Below are 22,581 nucleotides of genomic sequence, written 5' to 3'. Positions count from 1 at the left end.
TACATCAATTTTTGTAACAAATTCGCCAAATTGTAAATATTAGCTTGTGATAATAGTAAATGTAACGTATATTAAAGACGAATACAGAAAGTAAATTGTTTAATAATTGTTATAAATAATCATAGAATTAAAATAAGTCATAACCTCAATTCTACGGTTTATGTTGAAAGTTTTATCACTAAGAGGCGCCACTATCAAGCAATCGCAGTCTCTGATAGACTTTGCCGTGTAAGGAACTTTCATCGCCAATTTAATGTAAATATTACATTTGTTGAGAATTTAGAGTTTATTTTAGCATACATAAGTTCGAAATTATTATTTGCGTTCCCCGTGCAATTCATTGCTGGGCGTCATTCCGTAATATTTCTCGTTTAGCCGAGATCGGCAATAACCAAAAAATCTCTCCGTAGGTATTCTTTTTTTCCTTAATAATAGCTGATTTTTCCTTAACATCTCATTAATGTTAGATATTTTATTTCACATCAAGTTCTATAACCCTTCTAAAAAGAATCTAGGTTCTGTCTACATTTTTTCGGATTATGTGACGTTTACTGTTTAGAATAGTACAGTGATTAATTTTTGTTCACCAGCCAATTGTTACACATATTAATAAGTTAAATTGAATATCTGATATCCTTTTTGTGCTTCTCTCCTACGAGATTTTATTCATTACGATAGTACATATCTTTTTCTCTATTGAAAACATGTTAGAATTAAGAAAAGAAAAAAAGAACTTTCCTGAATATATTCTTAAATATTTATTGAAAAATAATAATGCTTATTGTATTATTTATATATTAGATCATTCAAGATAAACATCTGTGTACATACATTATAAATTTAATTTTGGCTTAATATATATTTGCAAGTAGTATATATACATATGTAATCTAAAATATGTTACAAGCTCCTATCATTATGTTGTTTGTAGTTTAAATATTTTCTTAGCCTCAGTAGTAAGTATTTGTTAATCTATATTTAAATAGCTTGTCCTCATATAAATGTTGCAAATAAAGGAATGATTCTTTATAAATATTTGGGTTATTAAGCTATTTTTTCTGTATCTGTTTATACATTTATACATACATATAGATATACATAGTATCTAAAAAACCATTTATAATCTTATTTGTCTATTGTCATAAAAAATTATTTCTACATTTGACATGTTAGTATGATAAGATTATCATTATCATTGGATTTTTTTTATTGCTTTATTACAGATGTTTGTCTGAAACAATATATTGAGATTTAACTTTACTCTAAGCTCTTGGTAAGCTTTTTTGAGAGATTCTAGTGTAAATTAAACAAAATGAGGGTTGTTGCACTAGTCAGTGGTGGTAAAGACTCATGCTTTAATATGATGCAATGTATAGCTGCAGGCCATGATATTGTGGCCCTAGCTAATTTATATCCTGTTGGAAAGGGTAAATAATAGCTGATAAAATCTTTCAATCTATTTAAATATATTATAACTAATGAAACAACTGATTTATAGATGAACTAGATTCATTTATGTTTCAAACTGTTGGATATCAAGGTGTCGAATACATTGCAGAAGCTATAGGTTTACCAATGTATCGTGAACCAACCTTTGGTAGGTCAAAAATGCAAGAAAAATATTATTATCCAACAGAAAATGATGAAGTTGAAGATCTCTTTAGGTTGTTAAGTAAAGTGAAGGTAAGATATAAAAAATACATTATAGGATAATTTTGTTAGTTTAATTATTTTAACTTCGTTGACTCCTTAGGAAAAAGAAAATATAGAAGCTGTTTCATCAGGAGCTATTCTGAGTGATTATCAACGAATTCGTGTGGAAAATGTGTAATTATTTAATGCAAATTTTTAAATATTTAATTCTTATGAAAAAGTTTATGAAACAGAAAATAAAAATTTTATTTTTTAATTTGATAAAGACAAAAATATCTAATGTATTGAAAGTTTATTTTCAGATGTAGTCGTTTAGGACTTGTTTCTCTATCATATCTATGGAGAAGAGACCAAGATGAATTGTTAAAAGAAATGATAGAAAGTTCTGTAAATGCAGTTATAATCAAGGTGGCAGCTTTAGGCCTTGAACCAAGGCATTTGGGTAAATCACTTTCTGAAATGCAATCCCATCTTGCCAAAATAGTAAGTAAAATGTCTTAATGATTAATTTAATACAAAAGAGTCTCCTTTGATTTCATCTTATATTGGAAGTATTCCAAATATAAATAGCTCATATAAAAAAAGTATATGCAAAGAAAACTTATTGAAATTGTAAACGAGTAGATATATATATGTTATGTTAATAGCTATATGTTTACTTATAGAAAGAAAAATATGGTGTTAACATATGTGGAGAGGGAGGAGAATATGAAACCTTTATATTAGATTGCCCCTTATTTAGTAAAAGTATTGTAATGTAAGTTCTAAAATTTATTATCAACATGAATGTAAAACGAGTACATATATGTACTTTTTATTTTATTCTAGAGATGAATATGAAAGTGTAGTTCACTCAAATGATAACATAGCACCCGTTGGATATATAAACTTTAAAAAAATTCATGTACAAGAAAAAAATGTATGTTGAAATATTTTATATTTTTATGAATCTCAGAATAAATCCATAAGTAATCAAGAAAAACTTTTTCAGGATGGTCTAGAAGGATTAACGTTACAAGAAAGATTAAAAAATGTTCCTATTAAAACCCCATCTGATTACATTACAGAAATAGTTGGACCAGAATTACATGACGGCTGTAATTTATCGGAAGATGAAAACGATGAACATGATTGTACAGACAATAATCTAAGAACTTCGAATTCTGGTAAATTTTAATCGATCAGATTATCTTATTTATCACATAATAAATTAATTCAATTTACAACAATAATAGGTCAATTTAACCCACCGAGTCCTATGGAAATTTTATATGAGGAAGAAGACTATCCTGATGTGCCAGTAGTAAACAGAAATCAAACCGGCTGGTTCTGGTTTGGCGGTATCGCTGGTAAACATCCGGATGCTAAATCTGCGATGCGAGAAGCATTGGAGAAATTAAGCAGTAGGTAAACTTTAAGTTTTTTAAATCATCTTTTAGTTAATTTTTTTTTCGTGTAATATCGTATTTTGGATTTGATGTAGATTGATAAAACACACGTATCGACTGTCTAGGTCTAGTCAAAAAGGAAAATCTTCAAATATCGGACATCGTTGCCGTAACGTTATATATAAAAGATATGTCGAATTACATATCTATAAACGAGGTTTATATCTCATGTTTGAACAAAACAAATCCACCAGTTCGTGTATGTGTGGAATGTCCGTTAAATATACATGTTGTACTTGATGCTATAGCCTATAAAGAAACTCAAGACTGTGGTGATAAGAAAATTCACAAACGACATACAATGCATGTTCAGAGCATAAGTCACTGGGCACCTGCAAACATTGGTCCTTATTCTCAAGCTGTTCGTGTGAGTGTACTACCGTTACAAACCAATTTGCGTGCGCGTCTCTGTGTGTATATGTAGACAAAATGTGTGTATGTGCGCATTCATACGCGCACGCACACACATCTGGTTTACAAAAGAAACATAACAGTGAGGTAAACAAAATAAAATTTTTTAGAATGAAAATAAGAAATTGAACATTTAATAAGTAATATAAAAAAACATTTAAATGACACTTACTAATAATTCTGAATCTATTTTAATCAATATATATATAAAAAAAATAACTATGTCATTTTTCACAACAAAAATTTTAATTGCTTATTTGATAGGTGGGTGATATTATCTCAGTTGCTGGCCAAATACCACTGGTGCCTGGTAGTATGACTATTCTGGACTTAAATATTAAAAGGCAATGTCGTTTAACGTTGAGGCATATAGATCGTATTGTTAAAGCTATGGACTCGAATACGCAACTCAGGGATATTGTGCAAGGTATTTGTTTTTTGACTCATTCTAGTTATATACCAGATGCACGAAAGGAATGGGAGAAGCGAACAAATAATGCTATTGTGGATTACATCGTTGTACCGAATCTTCCACGTGGTGCTCAGGTTGAATGGTGCGTTTGGGCTCATAGAGATAATAATAGATTTGAATGTAAGTATATGAAGGACTAATCTTTATTAAGCAATATTTTTAAAACTCATTTTTTTACAGATGAAGAGACTGGTAAATGCGTAGGCAATTTCAAAGTGGCAATAAGGCGTAGATGGAATTACGAAAATAACGTTTCAGCAATTGTGTGTTATATGTCCACTGGTACATATTATTGTTTGAATATTTTTACAACTTTTCGTAAACAAATAAAAAGTATTCTATCCTAATTAGGTTCATCCAATTCAACTGGTAATTTAGCCGCGGAGACGAATTTATCTTCTACAGAGTTAACTGTAAACGAACTAACAGAAGCACTTGAATATGTATTGTGTAAACTTACAAAGGGATCCCAAACTGTAAATCCGACATGCAATCTACGCATCTTCTACAAAGTCGGCAGTTCGCCAGGACCGAATTTTATTCAGGACATTCTTTCTAAATTTTCTACACGAAATTTAGTCACTACTATTATACCGGCAACGCACTTACATAATTTCAGTACATTTTTATCTATATGCGGTATTAGACACGAGTAAAGCCTAACAATAGTTTTTACGTTGTCAATTATTTACATTAACATTATTGTCTCGTATAAACATTGCAAAGATTTTATTTGCCGTTTAAATTATTTCGATCAATAGATATATGAACCAAGAACAAATTGATTTTGATAAGAATATGAAAATAATTAACGGCTATGTGGAAACTCGACCACGATTGTAAAACTTTATATATTCTAAAGGATAATTACTTAGCAGTATCAGTGCTCGAATGTAAACGTTATTTTTCACCTTTTCTACTGATTGCTTGTTGGGTTTGCTCAGAATTCACTTGACATCTGTCAATAGTGTATTTATATTCGGCTAGTCAACGAGACGTTAGTGATTTTAAGTCATTTTGTCTCGTTAGTATAAGTGTTCTACATAATGTAAAACACGTTATGCCATCTCATAACGTGTGCTGTATGCTATGCCTCGTTTTTGCTCAAGTTATTTTCTATTTTTCACAATTTCACGATACGTGCGGAGTGTTAAGTGTGTGATTTTATGGAAGAATTTGAAAGCGTGCACAGTCATTTTTATAGTAGCGCTCAAAGTAAACTGAATATAAAAAAATGTATCAGACATACTAGGAGAAACTATACATTCTAACATCAGATATGAAAAAAACCTAGTTTATGCCCTCTCTAATTTTAGCCAAAAAGATTTAAAAAAGGAGAAAAAAGAAAAAAAAGGAGACTGGAACGATAAGCGGAAATTTAAAACACGCACTTCTCAACGATTATCTCCTTTCACTTTTGAAATGCTGCCGATATTGTTCCGCTATCATTTAGACTTTATATTGAATGGCAAGCATGTAGCTTTGCAAAAAAGATATAACAAAATGTGTTTCGCAAAAAAGGTATTGTTTAAATCCTCGGTAGTTTCTGCAAAATTGATCTAATGTTTTAAAGATACATCTTGTACAAAAACGATGTGCTATACATATATTAAAATATTTTTGACAGTATAATATTCATGTAACGATATGCCAAAGTTTGTATTTTACAATTTGGACATTGTTTAATCGATTTTTATGTCATCTTATTTTCTTGTACATATTATTAAATAATCTAAAACATTTTTGCAATGTATTATAAAATGTAATTAGTTTCGAAAACGACAATTGGTTATCAATTACGTGTGAATATCAGGGAAAGATAAAATTCTGATACGAGGAACATGAAATATACTGTTCACGACGTGGATACTGCGTTACTATAAATATGTAAAAAGATATTTGCAAGGCATACAACTCTCGCAACAAAATACTATTCCGAGGATTATATTGCAAAGAAAAATAAAGAAAGTGATATATATTTTTAAGAAATTGCTATTTTGTTTCATATTTTATTATACTCCCTTTTTTGTCTTCAATATACATACGCATTAATTCTCAGTGCTTTTTTAGAAAACGTACTAATAAATTATAAAATTGTTAAGTTTCTTACAAATAAAAATTAATTCTATAAGTTATTATTGAACTTGTGTATATGCATGTAACAAATGTAAATATTAAAAAAAAACAGCACATTATGTACATTTAAAAAGAAATGTTAAAAATCATTAGAAAATTTATATAATTCTATGAAGCAGTCTTCTCCCATAATTATTTCTTATCATGATATGTCATTTCTATCTATAAGTAATGAAGAAAGAAGATAAATTATAAACACAATTCATATATAACAAAAAAATTGATTTCTCCTCGATTCATTCTGCAGCAATATCTTCATAAAGGAAAATTCATATCTAAAAATAAAAGGATAAAAAATATAAAGAAAATTAGAATCCTGAAGATTTTTACTAAACATTAACATTTAAAGAGAGATTTCTTTATATTCTAAGTTTTATATGCAGTTAGTTATACCCATTATTGTATAACAAAACGTTAATTTTTCAAATTCAGCGTAATCATACAATTATGTACAATGTTATTTCATTCACTCACAAAATTCGTACGAAACGTTTCATGATAAATCAATTACATACTTAAGTCTTCACAATGTATTCATTGTCCACATAAATAAAAACTTTTATCGTTTACGCGCGTGATTCACATTTTATACACTTCCCGAGCTGAAATAAAAATTTTGGTTTTATTTACGTTCTCAATGTTCTCGATATTAGTGATTTCACCAGTTGCTGACGATTTGGTGCACAGAAATCACATAGATAATTTTTCCTGTCTAGTGGCATTCCCTTGGTCTCCACGCAACCTGTAAGAAAATATTAATAACACGAATGATAACAACTTCTGTGCGCTATGCACATATATTAATATATGTATGTACATCACCAAATAATTTTTCGTATTTAATATTTTATTATACCTGAAACCTCTCATACATATTTCAAATGTTTACATTACTTTTAAAGACAATTACATTTGATGAAACATGCAAACGCAACAACATGCAATGAAAAGTATATAGCGGAATTATATGGAATTTGTGTCAATACCTAAGTGCAGATATTTGTCACATGCGCTGCAATGCACTAGATTCACTTCCAGGTCAAGTCTTGGGGCAGTATGACAGCGACTGCAGTGCGGGCAATAGCGACCCTTTCGCCATAGCCTTGTTATTGCATAAAGATCATAGGGTTAGTGAACTTGGATGAGGGTCTATTATAATGTCAGAATTTAGTATAATTAATAAAAACCTGAACCATAGACGATTTTTTGTTATCTTAGTCATGCACAGATAAATTAAGTACAAATGAATGTATATTATTAACATTTATGAATGTTATCAATTAAGCAAATAATTGTATTATATTCAACTTTCGTAATCCAAGGATTCAGATATGATAAAACTGAATGCTAAACATTAGTTCAAAAACTTCTATAACAAAGGAGTTTTGTGTGAATCATGGAAATCGTGAAGCAGTAACGAAGCCCCGTGAAAACTTGAAGATTAACATTTAGTATGTGTGTTCTGAATCACATCTTCACTCATACATTACACCACAAGATGAAGGGAAAAGAATTAGTATTACTTACTTCGAGCATGGAACGCACAGCGTAGAAACATAAACGCGAGTATTCTTGTCACCCTTCTTATATTCATGTTGCCACTGAGCGACACTATTTCTATCAGAATTTATACCACCAGGTTCTCTTGAACCACAATTCACACAGACAGCACATTCTTGGCAATGCCATCTTCCTTGCGGTACTCGTCGGAGACCAACACAATAAATATGATACCTGAATAGTATTAAATATTACATAAATATATATTATCATATATTTTATTTTTGTAATAAAACAGAAAAACATACCCTCTATCGCACATATCACAAAACAGCATTTTATCTTCGTCTGCAGGATCATGGCACTGAGCGCAAGTTTTACAATCTGTGCATTGCCATGCGTATGATTGGATATGAGGAACCATGTCTAATGTTAAATCTATACACGATGGATGGACTGCAATAAAAATATTATGATTTATATTGTAAAACAATAAAGAATATACCAGTAAAGGATAGTGGATTAATAAAGTAATTACCATGTCCATTACATGTACCACATTGAATTAATACTTCATTTTTACTATGTTTATTTAAGGTTTTCAAACACATCTTGCACTTTAATTTTATTTCATCTTTTCGATTTGTTATTTCCATATCTACGTCATCCATTGTAGATTGTGAGCCTTCGGTATCTTGCGTTCCCTCGCTAGAAGACGAACTACATAAAAAAAACCAGCTGTTTTTTCACGAAATATTAAAATACTAATTGTTTAAAATGATAGGATATACCTTGAATCATCTGAAGATGAATCACTATCAGTATCACTTTGAGATCCTTCTGATTGGCTATCAAATTTACGTTCATTTGGCCTCATGGGACCATAAAGAACAGTATTTAGAGGATAATACCGTAACTCAGCTGGTGTGTATTCGCGGTAATAATCTGTATATTGCCCTGGTATTAATGCAACAGGATAGTGACCAATTCTGCGTTCTGAATCAACTTCCTGTTGTTTCTTTGGCACATGGATTGTGAAAGTTTGTAAGTCTAAGCTGCATTTCCTATTTTCTCGTCGAGCTTTATTTAAGCTAATATTCCAAGATAATGCAGACTGAACTGCCATTTCTGCTAGATCAATTCTATTTTTTTCTGCATTTGCAGCAGCTGTTAATTCTTTCTGTTTTTTGGAATGTTCTTTTACTTGCTTTTCACGCATATGTTTGCGATATTCTTCATACTGATCTGGGAAATCACTACACATTACATCTAATACTTCTGAACTGCATATAGCAGTTAGACCTATGTTAATGTTAAAAGGAGAGTACATTAGTAAACAAATACAATTTACATGTACGTAGTGAGTGACTTACCCATATCACACATTGCCTCGCTAACCAAACCATTTTCTCTCAAATAATTCCTTTCTTCCATATCCACAACTCTTCTCTTCAAATCTGGGTATTTTCTTTTAAAAGATTTTACACCAAGGTATTGAGATATTTGTTCTTGTATCATAAAAGTTTCACCTTTACGCTCAAGTGGCCATTCATACTCAGCAATTTTATCAACTGTGAATGGTCCTTCGTCTGGATCAAAATTAATTTCCATTCTTCGATTCTTGACCTTTACTTTTTCTGATTCTGTAGTTGCAGTACTAAGTACACTTCCTTGAGACTCCTCATTTACTATGGTATCAGAGGCTATAGTAATTATTATTACTGTATTACATATACTATTGTGTAATTTGAATTATAGAATAACAATTATGGGAAAAAAGATATTGAATAAAATAATTATGTCCTTTATACTGAAACAAAGATAAATGGAACTTAAAAAAAATGTCAGCTTATTCACAGTTAAAATTAACTTTCAATATCAATGTTATTAAATCCTCCAAGATAGAAATATTTTTAAAAATTGATAGATTAAATATAAGTAATAGATAAAACTCTAATCATCATGATTTAAAAATTCTGTTTTGAAATAACAGTGCTTTTTATGCTTGATTGAAATACATCTATTTCACATTTAGGTACTTGAGAGATGTTAGGACACAAGAAAAAGATCTATTTATAGATACCTTGCTTGGAGGTCTACCAATGCATTTATCTTTTAATTTAGTTTAGTCATATGATGACTATGGGTTATATATGCTCCTCATGGCTATCAGTCAATATGCTCTTTACCTTAGTAATTTATTTTTAAAATATAATAAAAAACATATCTTATGTAGGACATATAATTAATTTATAATTAATATTAATATACATAAATAAAGTAAAATAAAGTTATTACTATTATTTATCTATATTGCAAATTTATAATAATTAATATAAGTGTAAAATATGTAAATAAATGTAACATAATAATTATTGTGTTATTTATACAATTGATAAGCAATATAAATGATGTAGTAATTTGTAAAAAGCGCAAAGATCATACCTGGTGCAGAAATATTTCTGGCTGGAGTCTGAGATCTAGAACCCGATTCTGCACTCATTCTTGTTTCCTCATCTATCACTTGTACCATAGACATATTCTCATGCTTTGTAGCATTTTCTGTTCGTTTCAATGCTGGTGTTAACCAATTTGGATGTCCGGGTGGTACTAACATGTCCTTGTTTTCCAATTTTGCATTTTCCATCGGTTTATCGGATCTAATATCGGACTCTAATTTCGTTGCAGTCTTTTGCATTCTTTCAGGAACTATGTCAGCCAACTTTTTATCCTTAACTTCATTCGATATGGGTTTAGGTAATCGCATCTCCGGTGGTTTGTTTGTTTCCGATTGCATACCCGTGGAGTCTGGAAGCGTGTTATTAACTATATTTGCACTTTTTACTCCACCATTCTTTTGTCCCATAATCTTCTTGTTGACTTTACCCGAAGAATTAACAATTTTGGAATCCATTACTGGTTGTTTAAGAGCTTTATACAATTCTGGTGACTTTCCGAAAGATTCTTGTTGCAACCCAGAATCATCTATTGTTATTACAGCCGTAGTAGACGCTTCTATCGCATTTAGATCTTGCTCGATTCTAGGCTTCTTCATTATCTGAGGATCCACAGTATCCAATTTTCGCTTTCCTCGACCTAATGAATTAGAAATGAAAAAGAAGAAACAAAGAAAAGTAGTAGGTAAAATATGAAAAAGAATATTATAATATTTGCATATGGAAAGTTTAAGATACAAACCTCGCCCTCTACCTCTTCTAGGAGGTGCATAACTCTTCTGACTTCTGCAGGTTCTCTTAGGTCTCTCATTCTCTCTGGATTGTGGAAAATGAGGTACTTGCGGTTGTTGCATCTGTTGTGCGTCGTCTAAAGGCAAAGGATCCCTAGATATTAACAAATGAGGTGGAGGATGAGTAATTCCTTGTGGTAATGGATTCCTTCTGGGTCTACCTCTTTTCTTGGGCACCTTAACTTCTGGCATTCTATTCGTAGATACCTCTTCTATTATGACAACATCCTGGCTTGAGTTTGAGTTTTCATTTACTATTATCAATTCTGAACGGTGTTCTATAATTTCACAGTCGGAATTCAGCGGGGAACCGGATACGTTTTTTGATAAAATATCCTTCAATTTCTCATTCATAGAAGCATCAGTTGATTTTTGAGGTCTCACTTGAGTAATACTGATTTCTTGATTTATCACATTCATCTGTTGAAGACTGATTGCACTGTTTTTTGGATCGAACAAGAACTGCTTCTGTTCCCTAGACGTTACAGGCTGAATAGTAACCTCAGGTAAAATTTGAGTAAGCTGAGTTTCCAACTTAGATTTTTTTGATTCGATCGGCGCGATGGTGATATCCTTCCGCTTTGGAGACATTTCAATCACATTCTCTAATTTCTTTCCCTGCATTTGTACCGGTTCAATAGTCAGTTCTGAACGATTGCTTTGTAAAATAGTTGAATTACCACTTTTAAGAATCTTTAGTGCAGGTTCTTTGTGTCCGATTTGCCCAGGCTCTTTGTACCTTTGCGCAAAATTTTGAGGCGGATCAACAGCTTCTTTGGACTTGTATACTTCCGCTTGATTATCGCAAGCCACTATCGTTGGATGACCCGTTTTAGATAGTTTAATTTTCATTTCCAGAGATGATTCTGCATCTCGACGTCTCTGTTCTCTATCCTTCTTTTCTGGATCTACTATAGAGGCGTCTCCGGTTTTTAACAACTTTATCTTCATACCTAAAGAAGCATCAGTGGTTTTAGTATGTTCTGCCTCGATTGTTCGTATCGTTTTATTTGCATCTTCAGACGTATCAGTTTGTATGATAGAAGCGTCACCACTTTTAGATAGTTTAATCTTCATACCAAGAGGTGATTCTGTTCTCTTGGGGCTTTCTTCCAGTTGTTCTTGCTTTTCTAAAGAAACTATGGATGCGTCACCAAACTTAGAAAGCTTGATCTTCATACCAAGAGGCGAGTCAATTTTTGGCAAAGTTTCATGTATAGTTTCCACTGATTGCTCTTCTTCCGAGACCTCAATATGCGATGACTCCAATGATTTCGACGCATCTTGAACTGTATCCATTTTATCTTTAATTTCGTCCAATACTTCTGAATGAACGATCGATGCATCGCCAGTTTTGGACAATTTGATCTTCATTCCAAGCGGCGATTCCGTCCGTTTGGGAATATCTGGAATTTCTAGCTTGTCTTTTACTTCTTCAGAGTTCTCTACCGATATTATAGAAGCTCCGCCACCCTTCGTTTTTGCTAGCTTAATTTTCATTCCAATTGGGGATTCGGTTCTCTTTGGAATTTCTGGAGATAATTCTAATTTATCTTTCATTTTGTTGATATCCTTATTTTCTTCTAGCAAATCCGGAGAAACGATCGAAGCGTCCCCACTTTTAGATAGTTTGATCTTCATTCCTATAGGAGAGTCAGTTCTCTTGGGAGATCCATAACATGATTCGAGCTTCTCTTTTGGTTTTATTTGCACATTATCTTTATATTCTTCTAAAAAATCTTGTCTCTCGGATTGTATTATCGAGGCGTCTCCAGTCTTTGAAAGCTTAATTTTCATTCCAATTGGAGATTCCGTTCTCTTTGGACTTTCCTGAACCATATCTAGTTTATCTTTATGCTTTATCTGCATTTCTTTTGCATCTTGTTGCACTATAGACGCATCACCACTTTTTGATAACTTGATTTTCATTCCAATCGGCGATTCTGTTCGCACAGTTTCTTCGAATTTGTGTTTACCTTCTTTACAATCATCGATCGATTCGTATTTCTCAGCGGAAACTATAGATGGATCCCCGGATTTTGAAAATTTAATTTTCATACCAAGAGGGGATAACGATGATGATCCTTCGGAATACCACTGTCCAACTTCTTCGATGTTCTCATTGGATATTATAGAAGGATGACCTCCTTTAGATAATTTCAATTTTATTTTCCCTAGTTTTTGACCTGGACTGTCTTCAGGATTTGGCGAGTTGGTCGCAGATCTGATCTTCGGACTTTTAGGTGATCTTGGTTCGCCACAATCAGTGATTGCAGACTTTGCTATCTTTAAAATGATTCGTGGAGATCCTACATTTTCGAAATCGTGTTTTTCGGAATCCTTTCGTGGTGTGTCAACTATCTTCGATTCTGATTTATCGGACATCTTCGGCGATTCCAACATCTTTTGATAGGCAATTAATTTTGCATCCTTTTGAATCAAGAGGCTATCTTTAGAGATGTTTGGAGATAACGATACTTTTGCCACATCTGTAGTAGGAATTTCTATCTTGGGTGGTTCCCTTAGACGTTCTTCTAAAATCGAAACTTTTGGTATAGATTCGGATGTCTTTAAAACGTTGGGTGAAACATGTGGTAATGTTATCACTGCGTCAGATATCTTATTGCTTTCTAAGTTTCGTAATTGCTGTATTTCAATGTTCTCCAAAGGTGTTACGCCAAATTTAGTCTCAGATAGTGTTATCTTCCCTTCGATTATACCTTCATTTATTGTCTCTTTATCATCATCTATCTCAAACTTGTCTTGTAAAGCAACAATTTTAATTTGCTCAGCAAGTTTTCTCTCGCTTTCCAGTTTCGCAGCTTCCGAGATGATTTCCGCCTCAGAAATAGAAATCGAATCCGTCGTGATGTTCTGTAGTTCCACTTCTAATTCTGACGTATTTTCGCATATATCTTCATTAGGTACAAACAGAGATGATGCATCAGCTTGTTTGGATATATCATCTACGACACTTTCCATCATTTTAGGAGATAATACCAAAGGAGAATCCATTGCTTGTTCTTCAGACTCTTGCAAGAATTTAACAGCTGATTCAAGCTCAGATATTTCAGAACTAGGTTGAGATGTTTCTATGGCAGACCGAGCATCATCTAAATTTTCATCATGATCCACGTTAGGCAGCAAGATATCCGAAGGCAATTCTAATTCAATGTCACTTGATCTTTCCATATTTGGGAAATCTGCAATATTATCTTTCATATTAGTAACTAAATTTTCTTCTGCTAAATTATCCTCTGTTAGATTATCCTCTGTTAGATTACCTTCTGCTGGATTATCTTCTGTTACAATTGCTTCAGGAAGTCCTGCATTCTTTCTATCCTCAGAAGAATCCCCTTCAATATCATTTTTCACAATTCCTGATTGTGACTCTGTTTCTTCAAGATCAGCTATGGATTCCAATGGAGCTTCTTCAAAGTCCATGTCCAAGTTAGTACCTTCTCTTAAATCCTTTTGCAAATTCTCAAAATTGTTATCTTTGTTATCTTGACCCATGTTATGCAACAGAATATCTGAGGTTAATTGTGTTTCAATATCATTTGATCTTTCCACATTTGATAAATCTACACTATTAACATCCATATCAATAATTAAATTTTCTTGAATTTTTGTTATAATTTCTTCAGAGAATTCTATACCTTTCCTATTCTCATGTTCTTCTTCGTCAGCATTCTTTACTACTTCTGGCTGTGGTTCAGTTACAATCTTTCCAGGAAGTTCTATGTGCTTTCTATTCTCAGATTCCTCTTCAACATCAATTTTGGTTATGGCTGGCTGTAATTCTGTTTCTGCAAGATCATTTACAGATTCCAGTGGAGCTCCTTCAAAATCCATGCCCAATTCATTTTCTGTCAAATTAGTATCCCCTTTTAAAACTTTTTGCAAATCCCCAACATCTTCTTCTTTCCCATAACAATCCATATTATGCAACAAGATATTTGAAGTATCAATATTACTTGCTCTTTCTACATTTGCCAAATTTACAGTATTATTATCCATATTAATAATTAAATTTTCCTGATCTTCTATTACAATCTTTTCAGGAAGTTTTGCGGGAAGTTCTATAGGAAGTTCTATAGGAAGTTCTATAGGAAGTTCTACAGGAAGTTCTTTTTTATTCTCAGACTCTTCTTCAATATCACACTTCATTATTTTTGGCTGTGATTCAGTTACAATTTTTTCAGTAAATTCCATTTTCTTTTTATTCTCACACTCTTCTTCAACACTACTTTTCATTATTTCTGGCTGTGATTCAATTATAATTTCTTCAGTAAGTTCCATATTGTTTTTATTTTCAGGTTCTTCTTCAACATTATCTTTAGCTATATTTATCTGTGTTTCTGTTTCCTCAATATTGCTTTTATTTATTTTTATCTTTGATTCTGTTTCTTTAATATCACCTTTAATTATTTTTGCCTGTGATTCTGTTTCTTCAACATTATCTTCAGCTCTTTCTGTCTGTGATTCTGTTTCTTCAACATTACCTTCAGCTATTTTTGCCTGTGATTCTGTTTCTTCAACATTATCTTCAGCTCTTTCTGTCTGTGATTCTGTTTCTTCAACATTATCTTCAGCTATTTTTATCTGTACTTCTGTTTCTTCAACATCACCTTTAGCTATTTCTGTTTGTGATTCTGTTTCTTCAACATCACTTTCAGGCATTTCTACTTGTGATTCTATTTCTTTAATATCACTGTTAGCTATTTCTGCCTGTAATTTTATTTCTTCAAGATCACTTTCAGCTATTTCTTCCTGTGGTTCTGTTTCTTTAACGTCACCTTTAGTTATTTCTGCCTGTGATTCTATTTCTTCGAGATCATTTTTAGTTATTTCTGCCTGTGATTCTATTTCTTCGAGATCATTTTTAGTTATTTCTGCCTGTGATTCTATTTCTTCAAGATCACCTACAGATTCCAGGTGTGCTTCCTCAAATTCGATATCCAATTCAGTTTCTGTTAAATCACTATCCACTTTTAAATCTTTCTGTATATCTCCTACATTTGCAGCTTTGTCATTATGATCCATGTTATGCAGCAAGATATCTGAAGCTAATTCTATTTCAATATCACTGGCTGTTTCCACATTTGTTGCATTTACAGTATTATCATCCATATTAATAACTAAATTTTCTTGATCTTCCGCTACAATTTCTTCAGAAAGTCCTGCATTTTTAATATTCTCAGATTCTTCATCAACATCATTTTTATCTATTTCTGGCTGTGATTCTATGTCTTCAAGATCACCTACAGACTCCAATTGAGCTTCTTCAAAATCTATGTCCAATTCATTTTCTTCTAGGTCCGTAACTTGCTTTAAATCTTTTTGTAAATCTTCAACATTTTGATCCTTATCTATAGACTCAACAATTATACTTCCATCGATTTTCAATATATCACTAGCTGGAGATTTTTTAACTTTATCATCAACAACTTCAATTGTATTGGATTTCTTTGTAGTTTCTAATGGTATATCATTTCTATCTGTTAAACAACTACTGATCACCTGTGTTATATAATCAGAAGTTTGTGCCATGTCAGAAATGGGATCTGATTGTTCTAATAAAAGACTCATGTCTACAACCTTTGATAATTGGTCTGATTTCTGAAGTTCCTCTTCAGCTTTTGTTGCTTTCAATGAGGAATCCTCTCCCTCTGGTATTAAATCTAAACCTAACAGTCCTTCTAGGGAATCTATGTGTTCTGAGATTGAATCTTCCATATCCTTATTTAGGATATCTTCTGAATCCTGTGGTAATTTTTCAGTCAATTCTTCAATTTCAGTTTCTGCTAATGGAATATTTCCAGATTGTTGAAGAACCTCTTCTATTTCATTTGCTACCACAGCTTCCGTGCTTAAAATATTTTTGAAATCAGTTGCATTTCTTACATCATCTAGGATACTTGTAACAATATCCTGTGTACTTTGGCACTGTTCTTCAGAAAATATATCTTCTACTTTACTAGCAGTTTCTAAAATATCTTTCAAATTATCCTTATTGGTATCGCACTTTAAATTATCTTCCAATTGTTGCTTGTTAGAGAGCTCCTCGTTCTTATTTAACTCTAGATCTTCTGCATCAGTTATCTTTACAACTTTTTCTGCATTCATTTCAATATCACTTGCTGTTTCCACATTTGCTGAATGTGCAATATTATCATCCATATTAATGACAAAATTTTTTTCATTTTCTATTAAAGTTTCTTTAGGAAGTTTTGCATACTTTCTAGTTTCAGGCTCTTCTTCACCATCACTTTTGATTATTTCTAACTGTGATTTAGTTACAATTTCAGGTTGTGATTCATTTATAATCTCTTCGTGAAACGCACTACTCTGTTGATTTTCAGGCTCATCTGCAACATCATTTTTAATTACTTCCACCTGTGACTCTTTTACAATTTCTTCAGTTGAATTCTCCTTTTTATTTTCAGGATCCACTTTTATATCATTTTTCATTATTTCTGACTGTGATTCAGTTTCTTCAAGTTTTAAAGTTAAATTTACTTCTTCTTCCATACTTTCATCTTTTGTATCCTCTGCAGGTACTACGATTTCAGCATGATCTAGTGTTAAAAATGCAGGTTTATTGATAAATAATTAGTTAAAATGTAAACCCTCATAAAAAATGTAAATTCAACAAACACAGATTGTAACACCACGTATTATCTATTACCTTCCGTTATATATGTTTTGATCGAAAGTAAAATATTTGTTTATTATTATTTCGTAATAAATGGTGAATAAACATGGATTATATATATAAAACAGAACTATGGGTAATTCGTAAAATTATAGGTTAGGTTAGGAGTGAATAACATTCGCTACAAGACAATAGCGTTCTCGGCACTAGTTCGCGCCCTCGATTTGTAAAAATCGATATGAGGTCACGGTAAGAGGAAATTTTTGTTATATATATATATGTAGACTAAATGAAAACAAATAAACTTAAAATCGCGATAAGTAAAAACTACTTGGTACAATGATAGCTATCATACCAACGAATCAAAATTGGATATCGAAAAGTTCTAAATAACGAAGTTCCTGTCAGAACTCACCGAACATTGTGCTCACATGGACCAGCACGGTAGAAAATTGAGACAGCGATCGGAAATTTAACCGCGTTTAACCACAGTTAAATGACTTGTCATCATAGCTCCTGTAAGCATATTTAACGTATCCTGTGTCGAATATTTGAAAAATATTTAATAATGTTCAGGTGAGCCTATTCTAAAGATAAAACGAAAGAAACGAAGAAGAACTAAGAAGGACTTACCTGACCGTTATTGACCGAAAGTTATAATGTAGAAACCCTAAGCATCATGGATATTAATCATATCATTGGATTCTACTTTAGAAAGTGAAATTACAACTCTTTCTCGGATACAAATCAATAAACCATAACACAGAAAAACCTGAAATGTAAGAGAAAGATGTGACCAGAGCCAAAGAAAAGTTCCTATAGCTAAGAAAAATAATCCCAATGACATAAAATCGTTAAAAAAAATCTGAGAATGATTGTTACTTCAAAAAAATAGAGAAATAGTAGAAAGAAATATTAATGTGAAATAATCAGGCAGACTCTCGGTTCAATAATGAGAATGTCTTACAAGGAAATGTATAATTCTGGAAACAAAAAATTGTGAATCTAATGTATTATATGTAATAATATATAAACAGGCTTTATAACTATTATCGTATCAAAGACATTAAAATTTCTTGTCGCATCCCAAGACCCTTCAAAGACAATAAAATAAAAAAATTTCGATTGAGTTTCCCTTCTCCTACGAGAATCGTACCTTTCATATGATGACTAGCTTTATCAAAGCGTGGGAGCTCGACCGATTTTGCGTTGTGAATATGCATGAAAAGTTGCGCAATTTCAAACAACCTAGTCTACACCGGTGATTGGTGTCATAGTTTCGAATTCTGGCGGGTAACCCAATTTACACTTGTGAAGTATCGAGAATCGCGAGAGATATGAGCGTCACGAGACGCGACACCTCCCCCCTTAAAGTTTGAAGCACAATCGTATACAACACGACATATATATACCACCGTGTATTGAAATCTCACACGGCGATTCATAGGGCTACTATTCTGGAGACATTTCATAGACTATAGACATAGATCATAATTGCTATATCTTACTTTACAGAAATTTCACAGCTTATGGTGGTTCGTCCGCACTATCGATATTATTAGTATATATTTTTACACTGCTTCAAAATTCAGTCTATGGTCGCTGCAGTGGGGAGAGACGAAGGCGAGTGCCATAGGAGTGGGGTTGGACTTCCGTAGGAGAAGGGAAACTCAACCAACAGTTTTTTAGTTTTTGTTTTTGTCGTGTCACGGCTTATTGACTTTCGCTTTTTGAAATATTTTACAGCATCATATTTTATGCAAAATAGATTAATATATGAGGTATAGAAGGTTTGCATAAATTATCAGAAATACATATTTGAATTAATAAAATTCAATATAACTGAATTTACAAATTTGTATATGTATTTACAAACGTTTTATTAAAAACATATGACATTATATATAAAAGGAATTATTTTATAGGCCTTGAAATATTTTTAGCATTTTTCTTCACTGATTTAATTAATGACTGCAATTCTGTATTAGAGCTCAGTTTTGATTCTTTAACAGGTATTTCCTAAAATATTTAAAAAAACAAGAATAAATACATGTAATATATATAAGTAGACTGAGAATACATATAAATAAGTTTTACTCACTTCGCTAAACTCGTTATCAGCTCTTCTTTTCAATTTTTCTTTAATTAGAGCTTCAGTACCTTTAGTCTTTCTGTAATGTGGGTCTGCTGGGTCGATATTGAAATGATGCGATGTGAACAACGCATTGAATCTTGCATCTTGTACATTTACTTCAAAGTTATCTTCTACTATTTGGTCTTGTCTATTTTTCTTCTTACTCAATCGTTTTTGTTTAGACTTTGTCATTGTGGCATTTTCTTCGATCTTCTTCATATTGAAATGTTGTTTGTTATCTTCATTTTCATCCATTAATAAAAGTTCTAATTCAGCTTTACGTTTTTTTTCGTCTTCGCTATCTGATGAAGCAAGGCTATCATTTTCCATACTGTTTTTCTTTTTATAAGATAATTTATTATTTCCAATTTCATTATCTGAATCAAGCATTTCTGAACCTTCAGAGTCCAATGTATCTTTATTTACATTTTTATGTTTCTTCCGTTCCTCTCGTTTAGCTTTTTTCTTCTCTTTCCGTTTTTCTAAATATTGCTCAAATGGCGTGAGGTTTTGATCTTTCTTTAATCTTTCTTGTACCAGTTTCTCAGCTTTCTCCTTTGTGCCCAAACCCCAAGTAAATTCTAGCTCAACGTCCTTTTTCTGTTTGGCTTCTTCTTTCTCTTCTATCTCTCTTAATAAAGCTTTATACTTCTCAACTGGATCGGTATTCTTTTCCGCTTCCGAGTCGCTTTTATCCTCTTGAGAATCTTTTTGTTCCTCTTTTTCTTTTGTAATAAAAAAAATGTTAATGAAATAATAGAAGTACGAAGTCCTGAGTGATAAAAAAGATATAGTACCTGATTCATTGTCACTTGACTCAGTTGCTAAATAACCTTGTAAGTCGTTTTCATTAATTTCATTCAGTTTTCCAGAACTCAGTTTTTGTGCAATCTCGGTTCTTTCAGGGTTTGTTTCATCCCAGGTTAACTGTACCTTAGCTTGTTGCAAAGCCGTAGTTATGAATTGTCTTGGTTGATACTTTGTAAGCTCCGGCAGTTTATTACATACCTCTCTAGGAGTCTTAAAATAAGTATCTAAGATCATATACAGTGAATATATTTTACATACATTAGGATTAAGTAACATACCTGGTCAAATTTCATATCATCTGGTATAAATCTAAGATCCAATTTTGTTGCTGTAGATTCATATTCTATACCATCGCATTCAGTGTAAATTTTATTTGCTGTTTCAGCAGAATCAAAGTCAACGACAGCATAATAATATTTTAATCTATTTAGTTGATATTGTCTTAATTTTTCCATGTGATATGCTGACCCCTCCTCGTCCTGGAAAATTATATTCTAAGTCTATATACAATTTCACTTGTATTTCTAAAAAGGAAAGCATGAATTCGTACATCACTTCCATTTTCGTTTTCCTTTTCCTTATTTATCTCTGTTAATTCTTTTGGACCTTTAATTTCTTCCTCTTTCATCCGCTGTATTCCAAATTCTGATGGATAAATCTGGAATTATTTAACTATAAAAATGTTGAATATATGTATTTTATCTGTTAATTAATTATATTTACAGTAACTGAGCAAATAAAGCCACCAGGAGGCAAGAAAGAGTTAAATAAAACCATTAAATCTATAGCACGTATTCTATCCCAGTCCATATTACAAGCTGCCAATCTATGTGTAATTTCATCTGTTGTTTCAGCCTCTTTGTCTAATTCACCCCAATCATGTTCAATATCTTGTTCATCTAATTGTAACACAAATTGTTATTAAATGCCATATACACACACACACATATATATATAAAATTAGAATCATTTAATATATGTTACCAGAAATCTCAGAACATTCTTCATCAGAAGAACTGTCTGTCATCAAAATTCCTTCACCTCTGGCATAATTTACAGTTAAATCTTTTAACCTTTCTTTGATTTTATCTGTAAGCTTTTGAGATTTATGTTTACTTCTAATATTCAATTGCCTTTTACTTTCTTCCAAATCTGCTTCTAAGTTTCTTGCATCGGTTGCCTCATCTATATCTGATTCAGATTCAGAGTCAAATTCTATGTTACTCTGTCTCTCAGAATTTACATCATTTTCTTTTTTTGGTTTAAGTCTAACTAACTCCCCATTACTTGAAAAACAATTATTATTTGATGAATCAGTATCCGCATTTTTATTTGCATCATCTTCTGAATCACTTTTTTTTGATCGAAGAACTTTATTCTTTTTATTTTTTATCTTTTTAAGCTTCTTAGGTTTCTTTTCTTCTTGTTTAGGTTTTTCAAGTTCTTTTTCTCTATCTTCATCTTCACTGCTAGATAAATCATAATATTTTCTAAGATTTTCATACGATGTCTGATTTACAGGTCTACCACGTTTGTCAATGGTATATTGAACTGTAAATTTTTTATCCTTAAACATACTTTGAAATCTTTTATCTATTTTCACTTTCCTTTCTGCTTTTGGGATCCTTTTAAATTTAGGATCCCTTGTAATATGAGCAAATCGTTTATCATTTAATAATTCATCCATGCTAGAGAAAAGATGCTAAATTACTTTTTATTCTGATAAAGTATATAAGTCTATGTATAACTATTGTATAATGTTCATTGTAAATAACCTCATTTTATACTTACTTTACTGTTTCTTATAAGAACTTGTGACTGCAAAATACTTAATACTATGATATTTATTATCGTATAAATTTTAAATAAAGTATTTAAAGTTATCTTAAAGTTTAAAATTAATAATTAAATAATATAAAATTAATAATTTGCCAGACAATGTTCTACTCTCATAACTCACATGCTACTAAAATATTATATTTTAACATAACCTTATCTAGCCTCAAAGTGTCATGTTTTATTATGTTGATTCTAATTGGTTAATTGTTAGTTCTATTGGAAATTATTTAATAAATTTGTTTCAGATATATACAACAATAGTAAACAACGAAT

General features: G+C 31.6%; 3 protein-coding genes and 1 long non-coding RNA gene across 10 annotated transcripts; 2 read left to right on the top strand and 2 right to left on the bottom strand.

Annotated features, from left to right (window-relative positions):
- The first annotated feature begins 131 nt into the window (after positions 1–131).
- Positions 132–5,973, top strand: LOC117232220 (diphthine--ammonia ligase). Of its 3 annotated transcripts, none has more exons than XM_033491457.1 (13): positions 132–255; positions 1,224–1,427; positions 1,499–1,683; positions 1,754–1,827; positions 1,956–2,136; positions 2,319–2,410; positions 2,482–2,572; positions 2,645–2,819; positions 2,889–3,056; positions 3,167–3,468; positions 3,777–4,104; positions 4,165–4,266; positions 4,336–4,640. In XM_033491457.1, the coding sequence occupies exons 2-13, from the start codon at positions 1,313–1,315 to the stop codon at positions 4,638–4,640; spliced, it is 2,118 nt and encodes a 705-aa protein (XP_033347348.1). In that variant the 5' UTR covers positions 132–255; positions 1,224–1,312. The 3 variants fall into 3 exon arrangements, with proteins under 3 accessions (XP_033347348.1, XP_033347350.1, XP_033347349.1); XM_033491459.1 differs by having other exon boundaries at positions 138–406; positions 4,363–5,973; XM_033491458.1 differs by having other exon boundaries at positions 173–406; positions 4,336–5,973.
- A 446-nt stretch (positions 5,974–6,419) lies between these two features.
- Positions 6,420–18,923, bottom strand: LOC117232217 (titin homolog). Of its 5 annotated transcripts, none has more exons than XM_033491442.1 (12): positions 18,682–18,923; positions 18,159–18,297; positions 17,941–18,063; positions 10,819–17,448; positions 10,066–10,716; positions 8,994–9,323; positions 8,412–8,922; positions 8,159–8,340; positions 7,929–8,076; positions 7,648–7,854; positions 7,107–7,222; positions 6,420–6,862 (listed from the first exon to the last, which is right to left on the bottom strand). In XM_033491442.1, exons 3-12 carry the CDS (start codon positions 17,945–17,947, stop codon positions 6,747–6,749), a joined length of 8,898 nt encoding a protein of 2,965 aa, XP_033347333.1. In that variant the 5' UTR covers positions 17,948–18,063; positions 18,159–18,297; positions 18,682–18,923; the 3' UTR covers positions 6,420–6,746. The 5 variants fall into 5 exon arrangements, with proteins under 5 accessions (XP_033347333.1, XP_033347335.1, XP_033347334.1 ...); XM_033491444.1 differs by lacking the exon at positions 18,682–18,923 and having other exon boundaries at positions 10,819–15,682; positions 15,725–17,448; positions 18,159–18,558; XM_033491443.1 differs by lacking the exon at positions 18,682–18,923 and having other exon boundaries at positions 10,819–15,724; positions 15,767–17,448; positions 18,159–18,558.
- On the top strand, positions 17,562–18,589 carry LOC117232223. The gene is made up of 2 exons (XR_004493085.1): positions 17,562–17,774; positions 17,872–18,589. It is a non-coding gene; the product is annotated as an uncharacterized LOC117232223 (long non-coding RNA).
- A 449-nt stretch (positions 18,924–19,372) lies between the features above and the next one.
- On the bottom strand, positions 19,373–22,562 carry LOC117232219 (ESF1 homolog). The gene is made up of 8 exons (XM_033491454.1): positions 22,261–22,562; positions 21,454–22,157; positions 21,193–21,368; positions 21,020–21,127; positions 20,748–20,948; positions 20,457–20,679; positions 19,627–20,384; positions 19,373–19,544 (listed from the first exon to the last, which is right to left on the bottom strand). The coding sequence occupies exons 2-8, from the start codon at positions 22,154–22,156 to the stop codon at positions 19,440–19,442; spliced, it is 2,274 nt and encodes a 757-aa protein (XP_033347345.1). The 5' UTR covers position 22,157; positions 22,261–22,562; the 3' UTR covers positions 19,373–19,439.
- Between the last annotated feature and the right edge of the window lie 19 nt (positions 22,563–22,581).

Source organism: Bombus vosnesenskii, unplaced genomic scaffold (genome assembly GCF_011952255.1).
Source record: "Bombus vosnesenskii isolate JDL3184/JDL3185 unplaced genomic scaffold, Bvos_JDL3184-5_v1.1 scf7180000013285, whole genome shotgun sequence".
Classification (NCBI taxonomy): Eukaryota; Metazoa; Arthropoda; class Insecta; order Hymenoptera; family Apidae; genus Bombus; species Bombus vosnesenskii.
This window is presented reverse-complemented; position numbering and strand designations above follow the sequence as displayed.